The 19,073-nt window shown below is 43.4% G+C and overlaps 1 protein-coding gene and 1 long non-coding RNA gene across 2 annotated transcripts; both read right to left on the bottom strand.

Annotated features, from left to right (window-relative positions):
- Positions 1 to 674: 674 nt before the first annotated feature.
- On the bottom strand, positions 675 to 2,543 carry LOC147621832 (uncharacterized). The gene is made up of 2 exons (XR_015269719.1): positions 2,324 to 2,543; positions 675 to 2,239 (listed from the first exon to the last, which is right to left on the bottom strand). It is a non-coding gene; the product is annotated as an uncharacterized LOC147621832 (long non-coding RNA).
- Positions 2,544 to 4,204: 1,661 nt separating this feature from the next.
- Positions 4,205 to 5,085, bottom strand: LOC147621831 (putative fucosyltransferase 9). Its single transcript, XM_086823507.1, has 2 exons — positions 5,004 to 5,085; positions 4,205 to 4,956 (listed from the first exon to the last, which is right to left on the bottom strand). The coding sequence occupies exons 1-2, from the start codon at positions 5,083 to 5,085 to the stop codon at positions 4,205 to 4,207; spliced, it is 834 nt and encodes a 277-aa protein (XP_086679633.1).
- Between the last annotated feature and the right edge of the window lie 13,988 nt (positions 5,086 to 19,073).

The raw sequence follows: 19,073 nt of genomic DNA, 5'->3' as shown, positions 1-19,073 counted from the left end.
GAAGGCCAATTCTCATCTTTAGTGCCTAGTTCTTAGTGCACATTTGATTCCTATACACTTAGAATACGAAGATAGTTGAACTTTCAAGGTATGGGTTGGTTTTTGGACAAGTATAAATATTGACTAGTGGGCTTGGATTGTAAAAATTGATCAATTGTTGAAAAGTATCATACCTAGCAGTGTGGTGAGTATGTTGTATGAGCCCAAACTCGTGCTCCAACTAAGATATCACTCTTTTCTTGGTAATTTCATCACGTTTTCTATATTAAAAATTTACAAAAACACGTTAAAGAGAGTTTTTTATCATAATTGGTACAAACTTTGAAAGAATGTATATGTACTTGTGGGAGATAGAGAGACAAAAGCTCTCGTAAACATCCTCTGAATGCTCGCCTAGGCACATTATGCTTGTTAACAATCCTAATATGGGATTGATCATGGTGATAGACACAAGGTTAAGCATAAGATTGAGGTGAGTTATACCACACTAAAAACTCCATGACTAGAGAGAGAGAGAGAGAGATTACACACTCAACACAAGATCTCTATTGCACATCACAATGAACCATATAATGATATAGGATTTCTAGCCTTATTCCACTTTACACATCATCATCCATGTGGCACTCCCTTTTCCACTCTTTCGTTCAACACTCACACACCATATAATATCACATGTGGAATTCTTATCTTGCATACAATATCTTGCACCCTAGGGTGCTTTCTCACATACACACAGCACTATAATTACATCTCTCAACACCCCCTCTTAATCGAGGTGTTCCGCAACTCAACCATCACCCATAACACCAATGTAGCATTGCCAAAGGTAGCACGTCACTCAACACTCCCCCCCTCAATGCGAAATTGGAGTGTTAGCCAACAAACGTGTGTGCGTGTGTCTACCATCTTAGACACTGAGTCCATTTTGAGCCAACTCACTCACAGTAGCAAAACCACTAAGTCTAATTTGAACATAGAAGTTCGGGTGGGAACCAACCCATGTGCATGCACCTTGCACATGCATCACTCATGCACACATCACGATAACCATTTTGAGCTTCTCGGTGAGCTCGGGCAGGGCAACCCTCATACCAATGTGGGTGAATTGAAAAATTCCTCATTTTGAGCACGCATGCTTGGGCGCGGTTGCCCTCATACACATGGGTGAAACAAATACAATGCCTTTTAGCCAAATTCGGGCAGCGGACTCTCATGTGTGTGTGTGAACATCTTTTATATGCATGTGCAAGTCCATGAAACCCTTCAAAAATCGTCTTAACATCACATATATATATATAGATATATATTCAAAGATATGTATGAATGGGGGCTTAATAAAGACATGTGGTTGGGTGTGAAGAGACTTTTATACCTGAGGGTTTGAACCCTATCTTATCTTCTTGAAATAGTAGCGTGAGAGCCACCCATTCTTGCTGACGTGGAGCAATCGCATTCTCTCTATGCTCTTGCTATCGCTTACATCCAGTGTGATCGTGCTTGCTTCTCTGTGTGCACCTTTGCATTGGTTTCAAGACTCAAGTTTGCATCTAGCTGGGAGACTTTTTCCTTCTCTACCTTTTGTAGATGCCTCTGACTACTTGCTTTAGTGGAACTGTTGCATCTTGCATTGCTCTAATCCCTTTTTTCGATGACTACTAGTTGGCAGCTCTCTCTGCAGCCATCGCCATAGCCAGGTCTTCTTTGAGCTTTCTGCTATGCTCAGATTCACCATAGCTAAGCTTTAATTGTTTTGCTTGCTCTGCACAGGCTGTGATAGGGTGGAAGCCTTGGCTTCCCCTCTTGTTTTCTAATTTCTTGGCCTTAGATCTAGGTTGGGTGGCCACCTCCACAAGAGCTCGTGCCTCAGCTGAGAAGCTTTGCGTGCCACCTCCACATCATGCCCAAACTTCTCTGTAACTCAGTAATGCTGCCGCCTCTGCCTCTCTGCACACCTGAGCTTGCCCTCGTGCCTGCAAGCTTCCAATTTTCTTCCCGCTATGCAAATATTTGCAAGGTTGATGATGTCATTGCTTCCTTTGCATATTCATGAGCATACCTTCATGATGGTATGCTCACCTTCATGAGCATACCATGAGCCACGCACTTGTTGATGAGCTCCAAAATGAGCTGCAAATAGCCCACACACTCTTGCTCCCATCATTGAACAAGCTTGCACCTTCACACTCTTTGCCCACAAGCAAAGAACCATGGATTCACAAATTCCAACATAGCAACCCTTCTCAACATAGCAAACCTTCTCAACATGAGCAATCTCTCATGATCAAACCAAAAATTAAAGAGGCAAATAATCACAAAATACCTTCACAAATCTCCTTGGCAGCTTCTTCTTGATGACACTGAAGATTCCATAGCCTTCATACTTGCTGAAATCTCCATTTTCAGCTTCCATGTATAGCACCATAATCTCCAAATCTCCATGAGCATAATCTCTCTCCAAATCCAATACTAATGACAATAAGTGTGCTAATTTTTTTCATAATAAACCGAAAATAATGCTTAATCAAATAACCAAATAACCAAGAAAACTATACATAAATATTCACCATGACCAAGATCCCACACCATATAATGATATAGGCTTTCTAGCCTTATCCCACTTTACACATCATCATCCATGTGGCACTCCCTTTTCCACTCTTTTGGTCAACACTCACACACCATACAATATCATATGTGGCATTCTTATCTTGCCACAATATCTTGCACCTCTAGGGTGCTTTCCCACACATACACAACACTGTGATTACATCTCTCAACAATGCTCAATTGCGCTAGTGGCTAGGTTGATCATCAAACGAACGGTCGAGTCGGTGATAAGCATTTTACTCGGGGCCGATGGTGGTATTGGCGACTTGTATTTGGGAACTTCTTTCTCAACCAAAATACTGCGAGGAGTTTTATATGTTCCTGATTTACAAAGAAACTTACTTTCTGTTGCGCGGCTTATTGGATTTGATAATACAAAGTGTCGTATCGAAAAGGATGGCACCACTATTGCGGTTGCTCCTCGACATGGTAATCTCTTTGAACTTTCATTGAATGAGGATGTTGCAAATGTTGTTACAGCTCTAGGAGATCTGGATTGTAAGCTATGGCATCATCGGTTTGCTCACTCAAATTTCTCAAAGCTTCTTGATATTCATCATCTCATAATCTTGTGAGAGGTATGGACCTCAAATCTCACCCGCATATGGGGATATGTGAATATTGTGCTCTTAGACTAGGCAAACATCATCGTAAGCCATTTCCAATGTCTATAAATATTCATTCAAATAATCTTTTGGATCTCATTCATACTGATATTTGTGGATCCTTTCCTCCATCCAAGTCTTGCTACCGTTACTTCATTACTTTTATTGATGACTATTCACGGTATACAAATGGCTTTTTGCGACATATTGCAGTTCATTATCACTATGTTCGACATGAAGTAAGGAAAGGAGCAATAATGGTAGAACATTGTCCAACTGATCAAATGCTTGCAGACATTCTCACCAAAGGACTCCATGAAGCTCGGTTTACACTTTTGCGATAAGAACTTGGAGTTGTAGCGGCCTCTCTTTTTGGAGATTAGCACATCACGTCATGTCAATTTTGTCTAGACTTGTACATAGCCTATAGACTTTAGGACACTTAACACATTACTTCACATCATGCACATTTATTCTTTGTACTTTGTATATAGAAGCACATTGCACATGGACTTTAAGGTGGCATTGTACATTTATATGTAGGAGCTTGGGTTTTTTCCTTGTGCTCCCAAGGGTTTTTTTACTCGCAGCTGGAGACCTTTATTTGAGTGGGGGTGTTGGAGCTATATATAGCTAGCCCTAACTCACTCTAGGTCTTGCCTATATATATGTGACTTGTGACTAATATGATTCATTCTTGTGGAGGGTATGTGGTGTCTCTTGTCTCGTCTCTCTCTCCCTCTCTCAACACGAAGTCCTGCGTCTGTAGCTCCGACACGGAGTGCACCCTCACCACTCTTCGGTCGTCCGTTCCGGCACTCTGGCTGTACAACTGCTTCAACCTGAGGAAGTATCGGCTCTGCAGGGACGCCACCAGAACTGCCACATCGGCCTCGGCTTGTTGTTGCTGTATTCTTTTGCCATACGAGATGGCGAGCTCAGCCGCTGACAGCTTCGGTTTGCCGGAAACTGCCGGAAGGTAGGAGCTGTTAATCAAGCAGCCCATCGCCATTGTGTTTGCGTCCTCTTCGAAGGCGGCACGATCTGAGTGGCCGTGGAGGCGGATCTGGATGCCGAGTGCCAGCGCCGGCCATATAGGCCACATACTCTTTGAGCACAATTGCCCACACATCGTCGGCAGGAAGCAAGACGAGACGACTGATCAGAGCAAACACCTCATGCTCAGCATCTGCAAAAAGCTTGCTCATACGCTGCCAGAAGGAAGGCACCAGGAAAAGGTTAGGTATGGTGTAGAGATCACTCTCCCACACCACCCACTTCACATCCATTAGAGAACTGTACATTTCTTCACAGAAGAACTCCATATCGCCATCGCTAGGTTCATCCCACAGGCTCACCTTCACCGTCTGATGATGATCGAGAGCAACATGTTTACCAGAATCTCTGCTATGTTTAGCATATTCAGGGACACCCCACGCTTTGCCCACAAAGTCGTTCAAGAACGGAGAATCGTCAGGAAGCAGCCAGCTCGACTCAGGAAAGGGCTCGCAGAGCAGATCACCAAGCTTTCTCCTGTTGTCAAGAAGCAGCACTCCATCCGTTGCCATGGCGTAAGCCATCGCAGAAGCCAAGGCCACGAAGCGATTCCCCAGCCCAACCAGCTGCGAATCCAAGACAATCAAATAGCTGCAATTCGACTGCCTCGATTTCAACTCTGTATCAGAATTGCAGCGCCGGTGAAGCTCGGCATGGCCTGTATGATAGCTGGGATTACTGGTTGCTGCAATAGCACTGGACAAGCCTGCAGATTAGGCTTAAGCATGCTACCAGCAAGAAGGCTAGAAAGAGGGAGCGGAACTTGACGCTGTGAGCGTGGTAATCCACGGCCGCTATAGCGTACTGTGGCCATGCATGATTTGGCCATCTCATAGGATCAATTTCTTTCTGGGGTTAATGGGAACTAATTCTGAAAGAATTACAGTTGGAGATCAGCTAATTACAACTTGATCATTGGTCTGCGCTTGTAGGATCAACTTGATCACTGGTCTGCGCTCATAGGATGATTATGGAAGCTCTGCACAAACGTGCTTTATCTAGTACTGTTCCCAATTTTTCTCAATTAATTTTTATCTGGTTCCCTAGTTTGGTTTGAAATTAATATAGTCTCTCATTATTTTCTACAACACAAATTGAAATGAGAAAGGAGGGGGAGATGGTTACTATATCTGGTTATCCCTCCCCATATAATACTGAATAAAAGCAATCACATGCACAGATTATGCCAATAGAGAAAAGTGTTGTAGACAATTACAAAGCCATAAGTTTACACCACCTAAAATCATCTGACAAAGCACGTGCATAAAGGAAATAGTAGACATAATATTCTCCAACATAATGTTAATCCAACAAATATGTGAATTATAATTTTATCCCACAGTATGCAACAAGTATGCAAACAATTGGACACATGCCAACAAAGATGGGGTAATAATGATTATGCACTCAGCACTACTTTTATATGTAAATTTTTAATTAACTATGCAACTGATTAGAAATCCACAATCATTTGAAACTACAAGAGAATGGGGGGTCTAGCCATAAAACTTAACCATGTAATTTAGAGAGAGAAGGGAGTGCTGATGACTTTGCTTCATCATCCTAGACATGGGAACCATTTATGTGATTGGTAATTGGTGGTACCTCACCTTCTTCTACTTTATCCTCTACATCTTGATCTACACTAGAAGTGCTTGATCCATTAGTGATGGTTTTTTCATGAAAGATCAAAATTTCTAACTCCCAGTCCCTATCATCGGTATATATGTCGATATACACGTCGATAATGTGTCAATATATATGTCGACCGGTACGTGCCTCGGTAAAAGCGACAATATATCCGTTTGTAGCTAAAAAAATAAAAAATATTTTTGTATCTAATTTTTGAGAAAAAATCATTAACAATTGATTTACATAAACTTCATGATTGTTCATCTTCCACAAGATCCATTACTCTGAAGATATCAATTTCTAATGCTGCAACATATGATTAAAAGGTAATTCATTAGCATCCATAGAAGGATTTGAGGAGATACTATGAGTGGATTTGATGGAAGTTGCTAAGACGTCATCATCGTCATTGTGGTGTTGATTAGCATCATGATTTTTGACATCATCATGAATTTCTCCGTTATAATCATGAGTGTGATCTCTTATAATAATCTGTAAATCTTGGGTTTCATAATCTAATAATTCATTTGTGCACAAGTTATAATCTACTTCTTTCCTTGAAGATTTTGTGGTAATAGTTTCCTCCTCCAAGTCTCTATCTTCAAAAATTTGTTTTGCCTAATGGAGGAGCAACTTGAATTACGTACCACCATTTCGAATGTGAAGGGTAGCACACCACAAGAACCCTCTCTTAAAAATGGAGAAGCCATGAGAACTTGCTTATACTTTGAGCAAAAAAAAATGCATCAAATCATCGCATCATCAACATATGGAAAGCTACTAGTCAAAGCTTCTATTTCAACAATTACTCTTGTGCCACAATAGAATCATCTAAATGCTTGATGACAAAATCTAAACTATTTGCCACCCCCTTTGGAGTGAAAGCTTTAGCTTTAACAATTACTCCTACCACAATAGATTGTTTGTTTTACAAGGTTTTCACTCATTTTCTCTTGAGGTTCAAGATCTCTCTTGGTCTCTCTCTCTCAATCCCTCCCTTGAGACTCCAGTTAGCTTACAATCTCTCCTATAAGTTCCCTAATCTCATGGAATTTGTCTTTTTTAATGAAAGGCCATGCTTTTGATGTTGCCCCTGCATGTGGGCTTTGGGTAGTTGGATCCTTCAAAACCATGCTTCTCTCCTTATTAGAGTCATGGTGTAAGATTGGACATGATAATGTCCCATGCTTATGCCATGCAAACTCTAAACCCTAAACACTGGCGCCCTTGCATAAATATGTGCATAACCACATTTAATTGTGTGTGCATGTGTAGAACATGGATTGCATACCAGAAGACACTCACATATAGCCCCAATATCTCCACCGTGCCTACTCCATGGGTAATGTCCCCCAGTGAGTTTTACAATTTCATCTCCCAAATGAGCCCAAGCAAAGGGCTATGGCTCAAGCCTACTTTGGGGGAAGGCCTGACACTTCTGCACAACCCTCGCCCATGGCTCGCTTAACTAATTCAAGTTGTAGAAGATGGGATCATTCATCGGGTTGTTGCCATGGTATAGTTCCAGGAAAGTACAAGGTGAAGAACATGGATGTATATTTGGCACCACTTATTGATGAGTTACGCACCTTGTGGAACAGAATTGAAGTGAAGGACATGTCAAAGCAGCAGAGTGGCCAAAGACTTGCAACTGTGCAAGGTATTCTCATGTGGACAATGCATGATTGGCCTGGCTATGAAGAATGCTCAGGTTTGTCTATATCGGGTTATAATGCATGTCTTGTATGTGGTCCTCGACTTGATTCAAGATACTCAAAAGCATTACGAAAGAATGTCTACCAAGGACATGTTAGGTATCTTCCAGAAAATCATGAATTGCGGGATGGTAATCTAGGAAGACCTCCTCCAAGTGCACTGAAGGCAAGCGATTGGAAGATCAAATGGGAGGAATGTGGCAACTTGGCATGTCCTGGGATGAAGAGGCTCTCTATCTTTCACCAACTCCCCTATTGAGGTGATCTCCTTATAAACCATTTGCTTGACCCGATGCATATTTTCAAGAATGTAGCTGACATTCTGTGTGGAAGACCATGACAGGAAAAAAGGAGACTAAAGGCCAAAGGGACGACTTGGAAGAGATAGGTTGCATGCAAGAGTTGTGGGCTCGCACTATAGACCCAATGGAAAGGTGCTACTTCCAAGAGCCCCATGGGTTTTTAGTAAGATGGAGGAACAACAAGTGAAGAGGACAATTTCAGAGTTTCGGACTCCTACAGGTTATATGCATTGCCTGAAAAGTGCATTTACAAAGGATGATGATCTTAGTGGCCTTAAGAGTCATGATTGGCACAAGTTTCTATAATTTGTGCTACCCATAGCAATAAAATATTGCCTCACTGAAGACATTAGAGCTACTATCTATAAGATTAGCACATTGGTGCGTTGGATTTCTTCAAAAGAGATAAAGAGAGACACTTTGGAGATAGCCCGTTTAAACTCCATATAGGCAGTCTGCATGGTAGAGAAGTTTTTCCCTACAAGTTTATTAACAATCCAGATGCATCTGCTAGTTCATGTTGTAGATGAGGTTGCAGTTGCTGGAACAGTCCATTCAAGATGGATGTTCTTTTTGGAGAGGTTTATGAAGACATTAAAGGGATTTGTTCGCCAAATGGCTCGCCCGGAGGGTAGTATGTCAGAAGGGTGGCTGATACAAGAGTCCCTTGTTTACATCACTGAATATTTAAGTTCTTTAGATCCAGAGATACCTTGACTATGGTCTCAAGAGTCTAACAGGCGAGTCATTGGTGAGGAACCTCAAGGCCAAGGCATTAAGAGAAAGATGGATAACAATTTGAGGAAAAAAATCAACAAATTTTGCATCTTGAACTCTCATGTAATGGAGAAGTGGATTGAGACATATGAAGCTCTCAAGCGACAGCGAGTACAAGATCGTTTAAGTTTCAGAAGGAATCGCACTACAAGAAATCTCCCATATCCAGAAGGTATGCAAGCTCTTCCGGACTTTCCCACAGGTAGATGGCTAGAAGCTACCATTTTAGAAGCCAAACGTGCTGGTTTAACTATAACAGAGAGGAGGAGGAGGAGCTTACAAAAGGATGCGATTGGCATGTAAGTGTTTAAGTTCTACATGTCTCTCTTTTTTTTATCTACATGTCTCAGTTTTTGTGTCCATCAACAATCTTTATGTGCTATTTGTAGTATCACAAATATGGGGCGTTTTGGTCACATGGACGTCATTTTCGAGTAGAACGAATAGACCAAAGAAGAGCAACCTTTGATTGCGGTGTCACAGCACAGTTTGTTCACAAGAAAGTCGTGCAAGTGCAAGTGATGATAACACAATTGCTGGAATGCTTGATTACTTTGGAACCATTCAAGACATATTAAAGGTTGGCTTCAGAAGTTTTGAGTTATTTATCTTTGATGTGAAGTGGTTCAAGGTAATCACAAATGGGCCACATGCAACTGTACGTAGAGACAAGAGTGGCCTCATCCAAGTGGACTCCACAAAGGTATGGATCGATCAGCAAGATACTTTTGTGCGCCCAGAGCATTGTGAGCAGGTTGTCTTTAAAGCTGATCCAAAAGATCCACGCTGGCTATTTGTGGTTCAAGTCGCCCCCCACAGCAGTAAGCAAATTTTTGAAGAATTAGAGCTACAACAGGGTGATGTGGATTCACAGGGTGGTGGGGAGCAGCAAGAACAAGCCGATATCAACAATGAAGAGGAGCAAGCAAATGAAGAGGAGCAACTAGAGCAAGATCCAAATGAAGAGGTGCAAACCAATGAAGCTGGAAAACCTATTGAGGAAGAAGACATAGATGATGAGGACATCCTTCATCAAGGGACTTTTAATGATGAGGATGCTGAAATGTACATAGACATAGATCTCTTTGGGACTACTGATCTTAATGAGGATGATAGAATAGATAATGATTTTTAAAATGATGTATCTTAATGATTATGCAAATAGTTATGACATATTTGTAATGATTTTATGACATTGAAGGTGCAAAGTGATATGGTTTACCATTGTTGATTAGGGAAGTTAATGTTTGTCATATGGTCCTTTCATTGTTTACCATTGTTAATGTTTACCGTCATAATCACTAGTGCAGGTGCAAATTGATATGGTTTTACCATTGTTGTTTATCATTGTTAATGTTTGTCATATGGTTCTTTCATTGTTTACCATGTAATTTTCATTTCGCACAAGTTTGTCATATGGTTTTTTGTCCAACAGGCCATAGGTGATGACTCACTGCCGCTCGACTACAGTCTTGATTTCTTGTTAACCCATGGCGGACGCACTATGTTTTACGTCATTAATTTAAATATTCTGAGTCATGGGCCGGGCTTGTCGGCACCATATGTTAAGGATAAAGGGATTGGGTGATCGCCGATGAGAGGCGCACCTTGGATATCAGTAGGATAAGGGTTAGGGTCGGCCGGCCATGTATGGGCGCCCAAGTGTGAACGGCCAAGTCACCTATAAGAGTCAAATGTAACCCTAAAATCCTCATTCTCATGTGTTGTGAATACAAGAGTGCTCTTGCCTTATCTCTTTGGTTTCCTTCTCCTGCGTTTGAGAGAGAGAGAGTGAGTGAGAGAGCGATCGAGCACTGTGTAGCGGCACGGCGGCGGCGGAGAGGCGGTAGAGCGACGACGACGGCTCCTCCTTCACGACTACGACGCGGGAATCCTTCAAGGCGGAGGTTGAGCGGTGAGTGACACACCCTTTGGCATTCTGTTTGAGCTTCCTTCCCTGGTTGTATGCTTGCAGCCATTCGTGGCTCGCATACGGTGTCTGGCAAGTCCCCAGCTACGACCTGTGCGACAAAAGCGCACATTTTTGGCGCCGCTGCCGGGGAGTTGCCCTGCACCAAGCTCCAGTTTGCAGCTCGGCTGCTGCGTGAAGTTCAATCTACACTGTAGGAAAGCGACTGTGTGTTTGTTGTTAAGGTGTTTCTGCTATTTGCAATCTGTTTCTATAATTTGTCTGCTGCATTTCTGTTTCTTTTGTTATATTTTCGCTCCGCGTGTGGGCGTGCATTCTGTTATCTAGTTTCTGCGTGTGAGAGGGATTTCTGAATCCCCAGATCTGTGCTGTGTGTGCGAACTGCACCGCGGCCAAGGCTGAACCCTAAGGAAACCCTAGAAAACTTATCTCACAAAAAAAAACAGAAAATAAAAAATAAAAAAAATATAAAAAATAAAAAAGAAAAAATTAAATTTTATTTTCAAAGAAAGAACCAAACATGTGGAAAGGAAAGATTTTCTAATTGGAGAAAAAATTTTTGAAAAGAAAGAACCCCAATTGACCCACGACCCACGACCCCGGCCTCGGTCTCGGTCTTTTGATATATATATATAGGAGAGTGAGCCTCCATAGCTTTCTCTCAAGTGAGAGCTTATGGGAAGTCGTGCCCTATATGTAGCCCACTCCCCAAGGAGTAAAGTGAGCATGTGGGATAAAGCCCTCACCCTTTCCTCCACAAGCAAATAGGCTTTTGTCCCTTCCCCCCAAAGGAAACGGGCTATTTTGAGGACTACAGGAGCTCTAGATAGGCGAACACAGTGCTGTAAAGCACACTAGGACCCTTTAAACGATACGCTCATTTCGAGTTATCACACGCCCTAGTCCAAGTTCGACCGTAAGTAAGGGGGTCAAAAACGAGTTAAAAACAATCTAAAAACAAGTAAAAACGAGGTGCAAAATACCCAAAAAACCACTTGTGTGGGCTTCAAGGGTAGTTACCAATGCACGTAGGGTACCCACGTCACATGCATCTACGTTCTGGTCGGGTGCTAGAGCCTGAATCACTAGAAAGCGTTTCAGTTTACGCAGGCTCACACCATCCCTCCATGTTGGCATCTTGGCCTTCGGCTGGAACCCAAGGGAGTGCAACCCAAGATCCACGAATAGTGGATAGTGACTCGTCCTCTGACTCAAAAGCCATGGAAGGACACCCTACCAAGAACCCTGAGGAGACAAGCCAAAACATGCCAGTGTGGGCCCCACAACCCGGATCTAGCATGTTTAGTCGTCTAATAGAGACCTTTAGTAGAGCTACACGCTCTGAACATGCGACAAGCGAAGTAAATGAGGAAGGAGGGGTAGTAGATTCACCATTCACATCTTATGTAGACCCTACCCTCCCAAAGAGTGTCCATGTGGATATTCTACCCACTTCGTTTAATGAGGGCCCTACTGAGCTACCACATTCCGATGCTCTTTCTAAAGTAGAGGTCCCTAGAAGCCAATCCATAAGAAGTGACATTGCGTCCACTTCAAGAGAACCGTTTGGCACACCAAGTCTAGATGGGATATTTCTCAATGAAAATTGGGAATATGATCTACACACAGAGACTCTAACGGACCTATACACGGGTTACACATACCATGTAGGTTGGTTAGAAGTCCTACGATCTACATCTAGCGCCACTAATCTAGAGGAGCAACAACACATGATATGTGAGGTGATTCATAGAATTATCCAAATTGAGAGGCAAAATAGGGGAGTGGACCTAGTTTCCACTGGCCCTATGAGGTTTTTGGATACGGGCAAGGCCAAACAACCAACCCTATCACAATTGGAGACTCCCTCGGTGAGTCCCATAGACCCTTCGTATGTTGTTTCGCCTGAAGTCTCAATGCAGGTTGAGCCCACGAGCAGTAACTTTAGTTTTCCAACCTTGGCTCAACTTTCCATTAAGGAATCTGCAATGCCTACCCCAATGATGAGCATAGCTGAAAGTGCACCTGTTACCGCTGTAGTTAGTACGACACCGCTACCTAGTGGAACAGTACCTACAACAGTGCGTGCCAGTACCTATCGACCCTATGTACCTATCGCTACTCATGCTCAGGTAGCTCCTACGCCTCTTAGTATGCCAATGGCGTATGCTCCACGACCGCCTTATCATAACCATTATCCAAGGGGAGCTAGGCCTAGTCACATATCATATCCTATGTCATTTGCCAACTTACTCAGACCAACGCCAACTCCTATCAGCCAGGCTATCCCAGAAGTGCCTCCACCAACTATGCCTGCTCACTTAGGTGATCTCGCAGCATTTGCTCAGACGATCGGACGATCCATTGCAGAAAACATGCGGGGTATGCCTGAGAGAGAACCTAAAAGCAAGGCAGTACAAGTGGCTAAGCTCACTCAAAACTTCAGTGGTAACGAGGATGTTAGGAAGCACATTGAAGTCTTTGAACACGTGTGTGATTCTTTGGAAGAGCACAATGAGCTGCACAAGTGTAAAGCCTTAGGCTTAACCTTGATGAGTGGGAAGGCCGGAGATTGGTATCGAACCTTAAGGGTTGAAGAGCGCACTCACTACCCCACTCTCAAGAGATTGTTCTTGAAAGAATATATACGCGAGGGTGTGCTTTGGGGGGTAGCATCTCAACTCCAAAAAGCTGAACGCGAGGAAGGGGAGTCAGTGAGAGACTTTATAAGTCGACTGAAGCATCGAAATTCTCGCTGCACTCCCGATGAACGCTTCAATAACAACCAACTCCTCGATAGATTCATCCGAGGATTACGCCACGAGGACATTTACAATGGCCTAGTCATTAGAGGTCTTACAACGTGGGAAGCAGTCACTGCCAATGCAATCCAGTTAGAAGACAACTTGATGATTGCAGGTAAAAAGGTGTCTTCAGAAACAAAATCCGTTAGTTCGCAAGTATCTGGGCAAGAGCCAATGATGGCAAAACCAATTGCCAAGGAGCCCAAGATATCTGAAATGTCTGTGACTGACCGACCTTACTAAGGCTCTCCAAGAATACTTCAGGGGTAATCGAGCTCCTCAGAATAGCCATATGTACCCAAGGAGAGAGCAACAATGGTGTTCGGTGTGCTTAGGACCACATAGCACGAGTGAATGTCCCACATTCAGAGTCAAATTCAATGGGAATTGCAATGCATGTGGTAAGTATGGCCATCAATCTAAAGATTGCCTAACACTTAAGCGAATGTTGGCAAACCAGGCACCACTAGCTTGGTCAAACACACCTCAAGTACCCGCGCTAATGCCTGCACAACCTATCGAGCAACCGTCACAGCACATAGTTCCAAGGAATCCGAATGTAGTCCAGTCTGTGCCGTTACCACCGCCAGTGCTAGGACCACAACCTCCACATCCAAGGATTATCCCAATAAACCAGATGGGTTGTGAGTCACATAGTGCATGTGGGGATTATGAAGAGGAGATAGACCCTACTGCTCCATACGGGATTGATACGTTTGAAATGATTCCCCAGTACTACATGGAGGATCATTTCGGGCAAGTTAAGCCTGTATATCAAGCGGCTGCTCTCGCCACAAGAGGGCAAAACCTTAATACCTTGGCGAGGAGACCACCTCTTCAATGCTATGATGTGGTGGACCGCATCGTGTAGCAGAGTGCCCTAATAGGCTACAGAAGATCGCTACTCAAATGCAACCAAATCAAGGGAGCACACCGGGAATGCCGGTACTTACATGTAATCGTTGTGGCATAGATCATTTGATCGCTCAATGTCCACATAATCCTAATGCACCCAAGATTACGCCATTGAATTTGGTTGAGGTCACCAACCAAGCACGAGGAACCACACCCATTGTACCCGTGAATGTAGTTACACGGTCAATGCTTCAAAATCAAAACTACATTCTTGAAGAGAGGGATACTGCATCAATCGCTCAGGCAAAGAAAAAGAAAACACGGCGAAAGAGATCGCTTAATGCCACGAGCTCCAAGCCCAGTTCAAAGACTAACATAGGGACGGGAGACGACCCCGTGTATATGAATGATCCTGAAGATGATTTCGATTCAATAGAAACCATGGGGACCAAAGCCACTACCTTAAGGGAGGAACCCACTCGGGAGCTCAATGACGGAGAATCAAGCGAGTACATAAATAAGGGGAAACAGAAGGAAACTTCCTCGACCCCACAACCAAGTCAGTTAATGCCCTCTCGTCCACCCAACCTGAGTGAGACTCCCCAAGACAAGCCACGTGGGCCAAAAACCCTCAAGAAAAAGATTGGAACTTACCCAAATCCAGTTGAGGAGATTGAACAAGTGCAACACTTAAGGGGTTTGGTGGAAGAAACACAAAGAGAACTGGAGCCAAACCCGAGAAAAATCAAAATTCCAGACACAGTGTTTTCTACGCAAGTTCAACCTCACAGGAACCATAAACCGTTAGCGATACCTAGTATCATTCGGGAAGAAAGTGAGGATAGGACATCAGGAAGTGGGCAAACACCCTTTTTGCTTGAACGAATGTTTAGTGAGGGAATGCCTGACCCCATCGAGGAGGAAGTGATTCCATCTTCACCAGTCCCTAGTCAAGGGGCGATGTCTCGAAAAGTACCATTGAATGTGTCCAAGCTAATGGATTTCATGTCCTCCGAGATCAGAACCACGATCATATCCAAATTATACGGAGATCCTGAGCTATTCTTAGCTCTTCGGGCATTTCTCAATGGAGAACTAAAGGCGGGGTTACCACAATTTGCAAATATGGATAGACCCGACACGCTTCAAGATGAAGGGGAGCATTGGGATCTACAACCCAACTTTGATGAAGATTCGGTCGTGGAAATACCTGTGAACAAGTTGGGACAGTACTTTGAAGGTGACGAATCTAATGCCACCCTCCCCATTACTACCAAGGGGTTAACTCTAAAGGGAATCCTTGATGGTGGTGCTGGAGTGAGCATTGTGACTAAAAACTGTTGGGAATCTATGGGAAGGCCTCACCTCGAAGTCACAAACATAGTGGTTAAGATGGCAAACGGAACCATAGCTAAACCTATTGGAATGTTAAGGGACCTTAAGATCAAGGTTCTGGGATATAAGGTACGACATACCTTCATTGTAATGGATTTCTCCAAGCATCCTATGTCATATCAAATGATCTTAGGACGTCCTTTCATGAGGGAAGCACAAATGGTGCATGACTGGTCGAAAAACCATGTCTATCTACAATTCCAGGACTCTGTCATTCCAGTTGATCTTGAGAATGGTCGTGCGCATCCCTTAGGAAGCAAGGTTATCATTGATAATCGATCGGATACCACTGTTCACTCTGCCCCATTAAGGTATTGCTATACATGCAAAAAAGAGACTGATGATGGGAAAGATTCTCCTTATATGGATGTCCTACCGGGTATGACTGAGTCGGATAACGTGGATTGGGTACACCTAGCGGCAACCATAGACACATGGGGAAATAGAGGCACAAGTTGGGTAACACCTGAGGGGCAAGATATGCCACCGTTAGTGCCAATAAACATGATAGGTGTTATGCACTTGACCCCTGGCGAGAAAGTGGCAAACTCCACCGACACTGAAAGTAGCGAAGACTCTGACCAATGCAACTCTGAGTATGAATCTCAAGAAGAAACTGACCCTGAGCTTGATGGGGAAAATGAATCAAATATTCACCCAAAGTGGAAGCAAGGTGCTCAAGGCCTAGGACAGTGGCCTCCTGCAGTTCAACCGAAAGTGAAGATCGACCAAGTGAGTCCGAATCGGATAGAAACAAAATTCAAAAACTTGGTAAGAAGAAAACGAGACATAAGCGCCAACGCTATCGAGCTAATGTACGAACTGCAATAAACAAGGAAAGATCCACTGCAGAATGGCTTAGTTATGTAGGAGCCATTGATGCTCATCGGAAGATAGCGCATAATTGGGGACAATACCTCCAAAGTGTCATGTGGTGTATTCCGCAACCTCATGACGTCGCCCAATTAGAAATCGAAGAGAAGCCAAAACTAAGTCATACTGCAAGACGGCGGCAAAACCAAGAGTTGGCTCAACAACAAAAGGAAGCGGAATTGAAAGAAAAAAGTCTGGCACAACAACAAAAGGAAGCGGAATTGAAAGAAAAAAGTCTGGCACAACAGGAACCAGTAGACTTACACCCCGCACCCGAGCATTTCAAATCATTCACCAACAGGGGAACGTAAAGTAGTCTACACAAAAGCCCAACGAACGCCTACCAATGGGAGTAGCGGTGTCTACGATGGCCCTGCGGTAGTTAAGGAGATAGACTTAGCAGATCCGGGTGAGGAGTCTAAACCAGTTTATATTGCTCAAGACCTCACCAAGGCGGAAGAAGCTGCACTTACGAAGCTTCTTAAAGAATTCAAGGACATATTTGCTTGGACATATCATGATATGAAGGGTGTTCGACCCTCGGTGGTGCAACACACTTGTAAAATGTGGATTCATATACCCTATTGAGCACTCAGAATGGGTTTCTCCGATAGTCATCGTACCAAAGAAGAATGGGAAACTCAGAGTGTGCGTTGATCTCAAAAAGGTTAATGCAGCCACCAGAAGGGATCATTACCCCTTGCCATATTCTGAACATGTGCTTGAAAGAGTGGCAGGCAAGGAGGCATATAGCTTTTTAGATGGGTACTCGGGTTACAATCAGATCACAATTGCAATAGAGGACCAAGCTAAAACAGCATTTATCACGGAGTTTGGAGTGTTTGCCTTCCGCGTCATGGCTTTTGGTTTGACCAATGCACCTGCAACATTCCAACGATTGATAAACACGGCCTTTAAGGAATATCTAAGGGACTTCTGTGAAGCTTTCTTAGACGATCTTTGTGTTCATTCCTCTTGGGATGAGCACTTGATGTGTTTACGAAAAATATTTGAAAGGTGTAGATTATATCGCATCTCCTTGAATCCTTTCAAATGCCAATTCTGGGTTAAACATGGAGTTATCTTAGGGCATATAGTGTCCAAAAATGGGATTTCCACGGACGAGAGTAAAATCAAGGTCATTCTGGAATTACCTCCACCCACCAACTACAAGGGAGTCCAACGCTTTATGGGTCACGTTGGTTATTATCGAAGGTTTATTCTCTTCTTCGCCGAGATAGCTCGACCATTGTATAAGCTTCTCATCGAGTTTATTTGGACCGAAGAATGTGACCGTGCCTATGAGCTATTAAAGAAGGCCTTGGCGAGTGCTCCAATCTTGAGAATGCCTAACTGGGATTTACTCTTCCATGTGCATATTGATGCATCAAACTTTGCTATTGGGTGTGTGTTAACTCAACCTGGAGAACATAAGCTAGACTACCCCATTAGCTTTGCCAGTCGCCAGTTGAACGATGCTGAGATGAACTACACCACTACGGAGCGAGAAGGGTTGGCAATGATATATGCAGTAAGGAAATTTCGTTATTACCTCCTTGCCACCAAGTTTGTTTTCTATGTGGATCATCAAGCATTATTGTATCTGGTAAACAAACCATGCTCCACAGGAAGAATCACACGATGGCTATTGATTCTCCTTGAGTTTGATTTCACGGTTGTTGTGAGACCTGGCAAGAAACATGTTATGGCTGATCATTTATCTCGCATACCTAATGGTGAGGCTCCTACGGGGGTTGATGATGACTTACCTGACACTTCCCTGTTCATGGTGGAGACAATGCCTGAATGGAGTGAGAAAATTGTTAACTTTTTGGTTAATGGCTTTCCACCCAAGGAGCTTCGTAAAGATCTAGCTCGAAAGCTAATCAAAGAATGCGAACCTTATTGCCTGATAGCCGGGACTCTTTATAAAAGAGGAAAGGATGACGTTCTTAGGCGTTGTGCTCGAGAGGATGAGTATCTATACATTTTACAAGAGGCACATATGGGCGTAGCCGGTGGTCACTTCTCAGGAGACTTAACTGCGCGAAAGATCTTACAATCAGGGTATTGGTGGCCCACTATGTTCCAAGATGCATCACTCTTTGTGAAGGGTTGCGATGAATGCCAACGATACAAGAAACCCCAGAGGAAAGATCAGATGCCCCTACATCCGATCAAAGTAAACCAACCATTTGAAAAGTGGGGTTTAGACTTTGTAGGTCCAATTAGTCCAGCGGCCCGAAACACACAATCTCGCTATATTATTGTGGCCACTGACTATATGACCAAATGGGCTGAAGCGAAAGCGACACGTAAGGCAGATGCGAGGACAATAGCCAAGTTCCTCTTTGAAAATATAATCACACGCTTCGGTTGTCCTTTTGAACTTGTGAGCGACAATGGTACGCATTTTATAAATGAAGTGATTAAGGAGCTCACAACAAACTTCATGATATCCCATCATAAATCTACTCCTTATTATCCGCAAGCGAATGGCCAAGCCGAGAGTACAAACA

Source organism: Cibotium barometz, chromosome 29 (assembly GCF_041138505.1).
Source record: "Cibotium barometz isolate CiBa-2024 chromosome 29, ASM4113850v1, whole genome shotgun sequence".
NCBI lineage: Eukaryota > Viridiplantae > Streptophyta > Polypodiopsida > Cyatheales > Cibotiaceae > Cibotium > Cibotium barometz.
The sequence above is the reverse complement of the archived record's forward strand: the minus strand, read 5'-3'. Positions and strand labels throughout refer to the sequence as shown.

Bases quoted from the DNA above. Each gene is read 5' to 3' on its own strand.
- LOC147621831 (XM_086823507.1), bottom strand. From the start codon at position 5,085: ATGGCCACAGTACGCTATAGCGGCCGTGGATTACCACGCTCACAGCGT. The intron at 4,957-5,003 runs GTAGCATGCTTA...GTGCTATTGCAG, and splicing joins TCTTTCTAGCCTTCTTGCTG to CAACCAGTAATCCCAGCTAT.